Source organism: Lolium rigidum, chromosome 3 (genome assembly GCF_022539505.1).
Source record: "Lolium rigidum isolate FL_2022 chromosome 3, APGP_CSIRO_Lrig_0.1, whole genome shotgun sequence".
Classification (NCBI taxonomy): domain Eukaryota; kingdom Viridiplantae; phylum Streptophyta; class Magnoliopsida; order Poales; family Poaceae; genus Lolium; species Lolium rigidum.
In genome coordinates this window covers 210097336-210106690 of record NC_061510.1, presented here as the reverse complement: position 1 = coordinate 210106690, position 9355 = coordinate 210097336, and the positions used below count along the sequence as shown (strand labels likewise).

General features: G+C 43.1%; 1 protein-coding gene across 1 annotated transcript in view; it reads right to left on the bottom strand.

The window, feature by feature from the left end:
* Nucleotides 1-273: 273 nt before the first annotated feature.
* LOC124696013 (CRM-domain containing factor CFM3, chloroplastic/mitochondrial-like) overlaps nucleotides 274-9355 on the bottom strand; it is a 42131-nt gene continuing 33049 nt past the window's right edge. Inside the window, exons 2-10 of the mRNA XM_047228806.1 lie at nucleotides 5226-6031; nucleotides 4424-4907; nucleotides 4198-4328; nucleotides 2314-2661; nucleotides 1770-1926; nucleotides 1225-1517; nucleotides 918-977; nucleotides 745-834; nucleotides 274-665 (exon numbers count right to left, since the gene is read on the bottom strand). Coding sequence (XP_047084762.1) covers nucleotides 315-665; nucleotides 745-834; nucleotides 918-977; nucleotides 1225-1517; nucleotides 1770-1926; nucleotides 2314-2661; nucleotides 4198-4328; nucleotides 4424-4907; nucleotides 5226-6031 — 2720 coding nt within the window. The 3' untranslated portion in view covers nucleotides 274-314. The remainder of the gene's footprint in view (nucleotides 666-744; nucleotides 835-917; nucleotides 978-1224; nucleotides 1518-1769; nucleotides 1927-2313; nucleotides 2662-4197; nucleotides 4329-4423; nucleotides 4908-5225; nucleotides 6032-9355) is intronic.

Here is a 9355-nt window from a genome sequence, read left to right as displayed (position 1 = left end):
GCTCTAAGCTCCTGCCGCCTGCGGTTCCCAGGGGACATTTGCATTTCGTTGGCGTGCGTGGAGAAGGGACATGTCACGGTGTTCATGCAGGATCCATTGCTTTGTTTATCCGCTCTTGGGCCGCCGGAGCAGGGGACCGTCGGCCGTGAGATGCGCCGCGTCAGGCGTCGCCAAGACGCAACCTAATCAGGGCATCAGGCCCACAGGAAATTCATATTGCGCCGCTGAAAGCCGTAACATGGAAATGTGAGGGTGTTGATGAACCAGACCAAATGAATGAAATGGTTATTTACTCGCTGTGCACGAAGCTCCAGCTATATGAGGTCTTCCCTGTCTGCTGATGAGTTTCTAATGTCATCTGCATCACTACTCCCCTCTGATTTACTTCCTAGGTCACCGTCAGAACAATCCGAACCCATGTCACCGCAAAAACTAACAGCAGAAATTACAGAGGGCTCGAGGTCTTCGTCCTCGCCGGCGTCATCTTCATAGTCAGAACCTTCAGTATCCTCTTCACCGCCGACATCTTCATCCTCTTCGCTGTAGTCACCATTATCTTCAGCAGAATCATCATCCTCATCGTAACTAGAATCATCGTCAACCTCAGCAGTGGATCCGACAGCCAGGTTGTCAAAGCTCCTGAGATAAGACTCATCATCCTCATCCTACAAAGACAAAGGGTGTCAGGTTACAGGTTTTCAAGAACCAATTGGCAAAGGGGGTCAAATAATCAAATGCACTAACCTCTACATCTTCATCCTCGCTCGAATACGCAGAATCTAGTCTGGCGTAAAGCTCCTCGTCTCCTTGGTCCTTGACTTTTTCAATTTGGACCTGAAAATAGTGAATGTTTGTCATCGCATGCATCTGGAACATGAAGATTTTGGCAAACTGAATCTGTCAGATACTGTACGTACCAGTTCAAATCTCAGTTGATTCACCCTTCTATTTAGCTTCCCAATGTGACGACTGAGACCCTGTCACGAAGAAAAAATAATCATGTTTGTGAACAAAAAGATTCGATAAATGAAGGTGTACCAATACCGGTCAAGGAAGGTCCATTATAGCATCATTTTGGAAAAATAATGAAATTTTGCTTTCCAGAAGACATGGAGTTACATTTACAGAATCTCTAACAAGAACAGGTTTTTTTATTGCCGAAATTTATAATGCAGGTTGATTTTTTAGTAAAACATCCCCAACCATCCAAGAATCAAGCAGTACCTCCATTCTCTGTAGCTCAATGGACCGAGCTAAGGCCTTTCTCTTTGACAAAAGATTCTTGGGCCGTAGCATGGAAGGTCGTCTATAGTCCTTCCCACGAAACACAACAATGGCATAGCCTTTGGAGACCTTGTCCACAGAAACTAAAACACCCCCACTCTCGACTTCAAGTGACAGCGCTGTCCTCTTGACATCTGCAAAAGACTTTGCTTTCACTAGTATTTTCACCAGTTCCCTGTATTTCCAGTGCAAGTGCATATTTTCAACTGTGCCATCAAAAACTCCTCTTCTTCCTGGAAGTGGTAAATACAGTTCAATTAAAGAATGTATCTGAAGTTGAAACGCGACTATAAGGACTATCTGAGGACACTAGATCACATTCTACTGAAATAGATGAGCAAATTAGAGCGAAATACATACTGATCATTCAAAAAAGGAACAGAATTGCAAGGAAAAGGCTATTGCTGATGTAAGTATAAAATAAAAATTGCAGTACTATAGGATCAAAGAAAATAAGTGCGGCTAAACTTTCAAGTAGATTTTACCAAGGAGCAGAAATGCCTTCATTCTTAGACCAAGTTTCCGGAACATGAACCTCTCTTCATCTGTTATTATTTCGGGTGGTTTGGTATCTTCAGTTGGCTTCAAGCCTAACTCGACTTTTCCAAGCACTCTTTGAGCTTTTCCTATCCTTTTCTCTGCCTGCGTAGAAATAAATTGAAATTAATTCAGTTCATACATCATAAATTGGATCTTCAGTGCATTACATGTGATGCAAGATCTGAATCACATTAGCTTAGTTGAATAGATGCATATGGCACTAAAATTGTGCTCTTCGCTTGGAAAAAGAAAATAGGTCCGCTATGTAGGTACACTTCAGTGAAAGTTTACAAGGTAGATTTTTACCAAATATTATTGAACTAGCATTGTAGTATGATGATTTCCATGTATGCTGCTAAATTAATTAAGAGAATATGGATTTATGGTAGGATGAATAAGAATGATATTCTTTGTACAGGAAATCGTTTGTTCACAAGAGAACCTAGCAAAGTGATCTTACTATTCCAATTCCAAAGACTTTTCACTTACGATTGCAAGCTTCCACTCTAACTTCCTTACAAGATCAGCATGTTTTGCAGCTTCTACAGTTCTTGTCATCTTGTCCGTGTGATTTTCATCCAGTTCATTTCCATATTTAGAGTTAGCTTCAAGAGTCTCTCCAAGAGTACCAGCCACAGTGGCCTCTACAAATGCCTCAGTGCTGGAAGCAAAAGATAGTCTTGGATTTAGCCGTGCTTGCTCCTCATCTAGTAGGGAATTCATTGATTTTTCCCTCTCCAGCAGCGCATCTGCAAGTTCGGTGGACAAGAAATCTTTCCCTCTGTAGAAGACTACGAAGTCATTGTTCCTTGAAAGCATTACCCCACCTGTTAATTTCTGGTACAGACCAAAAGAACATGAACTAGTTACAAATAGAAGAAACGAAATGGTGAAAAGTTCGATAAAGTTTAAGGCTCTCCTATTTCAAACAGAGACTGCCCAATTATACTGGATAAACTTTCTCTATAGGTTTGGGTTCAAATATACAGGATATGTCAGTTGTATGCAGGTAAAAGTAAAGGGAAAATAATCCGTATAGAGGAAGCCAAGCCTGAAACATATCATGGGCAATAGGATATGCATGATCTGCTTATGTTGCTTCTATAGTTTTATGATGCATAGCTTCAGTTTTAGGTACCTCCGCCATCAGAATATTCCATCCTACTCTACCTCCAGTCCCAGCTCACATTACCAAGGCAGTCATAATGGCCACCTCCTAGGAGATGTGTAACAAACCGTACATTTTCAATGAAATGCAAAGATCTCTATGTGTTTTCTCGAAAAAATAAATAATGTCCACCACAAGTGGAACTATAACTCTAGTGATCCAGTCCATGCCTTCCCTTCGATCACCAGAATAATACTCTTTGCTCAACTAATTACTACCATCAACCACGAGTAAAACATGAACTCTCTCACATTATGAACTATAAGGAACCTTCTGAAAATCGAACATCCAGATATGTATGGAAGTAGTAAAAGAGGCATCTTAGCCTACCAATCGACAAGTTCAAAGGGCATCTCTCAGCAGCACCTGACCAAAGTTGGAATCTTAAGCAAAGCACCAAAAACTTAATAATACTCCCTATGTCCCAAAATATAAGGTGTCCTTGATTTTCGCTGGTCAACGACTTACAACTTTGACTATGATTTCTACTTATAATTTCTCCATAAAATTAGTATAGAGATATATGAAATAAAAGCATGTTGTAATATATTAGTGGTCAAAGTCGTGCATTAAAGACCGTGAAAAATAAAGTGTGCTATATCTGGGGACATAAGGAGTACCAAACAAGAGAAAGTTTGTCATGAAATATTTAAAGGAAATGCCAATCTTGGAGAAACAGCATAGGTATATCATTATGTGAAGAGTGCAACAAAAGGCAGACTTTCACATAAAGAACCATATTTGTGCTATCATTTTCATCTGACAAACCTGTACACTTCGATGCACATTACTGGTGGGGCTTTAAAATGTTGATTGCATGTGCTCTTGGTTATGTTTTTTACTGGAAATGTTAATGATTTGATCCCAGATTCCATGGTTCTCAACTTAACATTCATAAGGCATCTCTAAAATCTATGGATTCCTAAAAAAAAATACATAGCTTGGGAGCGTAGAAAATCATTCCTAAGAAATATTCAAATAGCAATGTGAGAAATGGGATACAGACTTCAGGCCTCAAGGTGCACAAAATAGTTGTAATATCTGCGAATGATGAGTGGCAGTGTTTCAGTTGCACATAAGAATTTGTATTATGTGGTTCCCAGTAACCATTGAATATTTCTTATTAATGTCAAGGAGCTTTCCCTATATTAAATTTGAATAAGAAACTGACAAATTTGCCAATAAGAAAGAGTTTCTATAGTTACTTTGATATCTTCAGCCATCCTCTCACTGGTAGTAAGCTGCACTCCTCTTTTCAAAGCAATTTTTGCAATGGAACTTCTCTCCCATAACTTCACCATAGCAGCTGCCAATCCTTGGAGTTGTCTGCTTCGGCCTAACATTCATCAGTAGGGAGGAAACATTACCAAAAGATGGTAAAAAAATTGACAAAGAAAATAAAGAGTTAACTAAAACGACATAATAAGGTACCGAGAGCAAAGTGAGGAGGCAGTCCACGACCAAGACGTCGTAAATTGGTAGTATCCTTCCGGCTGAGAGATCGACGTACTCCATATGGCAGAACTCTGAAAGGGGGTTTGTAGCCTGGAACAGTTGCAGGAAGCAGATCTGCATCTACTGGCAATGGATTGGATCCAGGCCAGTCACTGTATCTCGGGCCGAGCTCATCCAACAGCCTGTCAATTTCTTCTTCATATATGATTTCCGGGACTGATTCAACTATTTCTTCTTTCTCAGCATTAGATATCAAAGCTCCATTGCCATCTTCCATGCCATTTACATTCTCATTAGGTAGCAAGGTAGGGATAGGAGGCACTTTAGTTGACGACTTAGTACCAAGAGCCTGCCAAGTCCTATTTGTTCCCTTGGTGGTCTCAGGTACATCATAGGCTACTCCCCTGTATAGAGAAACAGAAGTTCCTGACCTCCATATTACCAACCCCCCTGTTTTTCTCTAATCAGAATCAGTGGAGAAAACAGATATTAGATTGCAAGAACTACACTCCTAAAAATGAGTTGGACATGACCCAAACTCAACTATAGAAGTAGTCAGCTAATCTTTAACTCAGTTAAATCCTAGAAATGATTTTAATCCTGGACATTGATACGGGTCTCAAGTCACTACACACCTCAAGTATTAGTGAACTACTGAAATAGTATGAACTGTAACAGCAATCATCAAGCATTTCGACCAAAGACGAATTCAAGCTAAACTACTACCAAAGGCATATTCGATGCAAGCTAGGCGATTCTGGAAAATTCTGATACACACCTCGATTATTTCGTGGAAGAGGCGCATGTTAAGCGCAGGCGTGCCGTTGACCTTGACCCTGACAACCTCATCTGTCCTCCACTTGTCCTTGATCTTCGCCACGATCTCCCGCGTGACCCCAGCGCCGCCCACCTGGGTCTTGGACTTGATCCTCATCGCCGCGTGGCGCAGGCGCCGAAGCTCGGGTTCAGGCAGCGTAAGCTCCGCCATCCACGCCGGCGACCTGGCGGCTCGCGCCGCCGCCTCGGGCGGCGGCATCGGGCGCTCCCACGGGAAGCGCGCGTCCACGAGCGAGGACTCCGCGTCGTCGTCGAACCCACCGCGGGCGTTCGGAAGCACGCCATCGTCCGCGCGGAAGACGTCCTCCACGGAGCCCCGCCGCGGGTGCTGGGAGGCGGTCTGGGCCTCGGGTGAGTAGCCCGCGCGCTGGAGCCGTTGGAGGATGAGAGACATTGTGGAGCGTCCGGAGTGGCGGCTGGTACCGACGGAGTCCTCGTCGTCGGAGTCGGAGGTGGGGGATGGCTCCGGGCGAAGGTCGAGCGCGGGGGCGGGCGGGCCGAGGCCGCGGCGGGGCCGGGACCAGGCGGAGAGCCATGGATACTGAGCGGAGGAGGAGGAAAGGGGGCTGGAGGAGAGGAAGAGGTGGTGGAGGCGAGGCGGATGGTGGAGATGGAGATGGAGGGCGGGGGAGAAGGCCATTGATGGACTGTGGAGGTGGATGATGGCGAGTGGAGAGGGAGGGTTTAGGGGATTGGGGATAATTTTGTCCAGTTCACAGGCTACTCTCTCGATTTCCACCGTCGGATCTTTAATCCACACTTTCGATCAAGCGTCTAGCTTTCTACCCCTGTTTTGATGATTTTTGGGACTCATGAGTCATGACAACATTTCAGGTCCCTTAAGCTAAGTTCAACATGTCAAAAATAATGAGAATCAGCTAAGTTCAAAAGGGTCGACTTCCCTACAGTAAAACATATTTTCTTCATGACAATCTTTCTTTTAAATGTATAATGTAAATAGTTAGCTCACTGCACAAGGATTAAATGGAGATGGAAAACACTAAGATAGCGAGTTGGCGCACTAATAGGAAACCGGTTGCAAATTGCCCCGAGACCCACTATAGGACAAATATGATAAAATACAAATATTCCAAAATAAAATATTGTCGTGCAAACAAGGACGGTTTGCTTCTGCAGAACAATGTATTACTATTTACTATTCATAATATAAAAAAATCAATTGGTTACCTTTACTAATCTCTAGCCCACCAGCTAGCTACCCTCGAGTAAAATTGTCTTTTTTAATGTGTGCATGCTAAATCCCTCTCCCTCTCTCCTCCAACCATAGAGTCAAAAAAATTGTTGAAGTCTCCATAAGTGTGAGTTAGTTCAATTCTCCAACAATTAGATAAATCGTTGATACTCCTTGATTAGGGAAAGGTTATACTTGAGGGGAATGGCAAGCGCAAATCTCAGTGAGGTTGACGCTCCAACACAGGGTTAGGTTTCCTTGGATTTTTTATGTTGCATATGTGTGTCCAGATTGCTACAAACTCGCATGTGTTTTGTTATGAAGCACACACACAATGATGTGGCGGTTAGGGCGTCTATCACAAATTTGATTTTTCGTGGATATATGTATGTTGCATGTGTGTGTTCAAAATGCTACAAGCCCATGCTAGTCTTGTCGCGAACTCCCAAGCGAGATGCTATGATGACTTTGTTCGTTGCTATTACCTTAAAATGTCTCTAAGGTTCTTGTGAAGTGCTACAAATATTTGCCTCCCATGTTGCAATAGTTCTTTTTTGTTCTCATGGACTTTGCTTCGACGGATGGTTTTGTTGTGACCAGTGGGAAATTGTTGCAAGCTCACTTTTTTGTTGCATTGAAATTTCCCAAATGTTGTCACTTTGTTTGCATAGTTTTGACACATTTACTAAAAAAGTATTACAATGATATTGGGAAAACACGTTACGCTGTTGGGGTTATTGTTGCCTTGGATGGGAGGAAGATTTGTATATTTCAATGGACCGAACATGATGACCAATCTTTCCCCAGAATTGGTCGTTGATGCGTGCAGTCGACACGTCCGTTGGGAACCCCAAGAGGAAGGTGTGATGCGTACAGTAGCAAGTTTTTCCTCAGAAAGAAACCAAGGTTTATCGAACCAGGAGGAGCCAAGAAGCACGTCGAAGGTTGATGGCGACGGGATGTAGTGCGGCGCAACACCAGGGATTCCGGCGCCAACGTGGAACCTGCACAACACAACCAAAGTACTTTGCCCCAACGTAACAGTGAGGTTGTCAATCTCACCGGCTTGTCTGTAGCAAAGGATTAGATGTATAGTGTGGATGATGATTGTTTGCGGAAAACGAGTAGAACAAGTATTGCAGTAGATTGTATTCGATGTAAAGAATAGGACCGGGGTCCACAGTTCACTAGAGGTGTCTCTCCCATAAGATAAATAGCATGTTGGGTGAACAAATTACGGTTGGGCAATTGACAAATAGAGAGGGCATGACCATGCACATACATGATATGATGAGTATAGTGAGATTTAATTGGGCATTACGACAAAGTACATAGATCTGTTATCCGACATGCATCTATGCCTAAAAAGTCCACCTTCGAGGTTATCATCCGAACCCCTTCCGAGTATTAAGTTGCAAACAACGAGACAATTGCATTAAGTATGGTGCGTAATGTAATCAATAACTACATCCTCGGACATAGCATCAATGTTTTATCCCTAGTGGCAACGACACATCCACAACCTTAGAACTTTACGTCATCGTCCCAGATTTAATGGAGGCATGAACCCACTATCGAGCATAAATACTCCCTCTTTGAGTTAAGAGTAAAAACTTGGCCAGAGCCTCTACTAATAACGGAGATCATGCAAGATCATAAACAACACATAGGTAATAGATTGATAATCAACATAACATAATATTCTCTATCCATCGGATCCCAACAAACACAACATATAGCATTACAGATAGATGATCTTGATCATGTTAGGCAGCTCACAAGATCCGACAAAGAAGCACATAAGGAGAAGACGACCATCTAGCTACTGATATGGACCCATAGTCCAGAGGTGAACTACTCACTCATCACTCCGGAGGTGACCATGGCGGTGAAGAGTCCTCCGGGAGATGATTCCCCTCTCCGGCAGGGTGCCGGAGGCGATCTCCTGAATCCCCCGAGATGGGATTGGCGGCGGCGGCGTCTCTGGAAGGTTTTCCGTATCGTGGCTCTCGGTACTGGGGGTTTCGCGACGAAGACTATATGTAGGCGGAAGGGCAAGTCAGGGGGGCACACGAGGGCCCCACACGCCAGGGCCGCGCAGCCAAGGCCCAGGCCGCGCCGCCCTGTTGTGGCGGCGTCTCGTGGCCCCACTTCGTTTCCCTTTCGGTCTTCTGGAAGCTTCGTGGCAAAATAGGCCCCTGGGCGTTGATTTCATCCAATTCCGAGAATATTTCCTTACTAGGATTTCTGAAACCAAAAACAACAGAAAACAACAACTGGCTATTCGGCATCTCGTTAATAGGTTAGTGCCAGAAAATGCATAAATATGACATAAAGTATGCATAAAACATGTAGATATCATCAATAATGTGGCATGGAACATAAGAAATTATCGATACGTCGGAGACGTATCGGCATCCCCAAGCTTAGTTCTCGCTCGTCCCGAGCGAGTAAACGATAACAAAGATAATTTCCGGAGTGACATGTCATCATAACCTTGATCATACTATTGTAAGCATATGTAATGAATGCAGCGATCAAAACTATGGTAATGACATGAGTAAACAAGCTGAATCATAAAGCAAAGACTTTTCATGAATAGTACTTTCAAGACAAGCATCAATAAGTCTTGCATAAGAGTTAACTCATAAAGCAATAAATCAAAGTAAAGGTATTGAAGCAACACAAAGGAAGATTAAGTTTCAGCGGTTGCTTTCAACTTATAACATGTATATCTCATGGATATTGTCAATGTAAAGTAATATAACAAGTGCAATATGCAAGTATGTAGGAATCAAGGCACAGTTCACACAAGTGTTTGCTTCTTGAGGTAGAGAGAGATAGGTGAACTGACTCAACATAAAAGTAAAAGAAAGGCC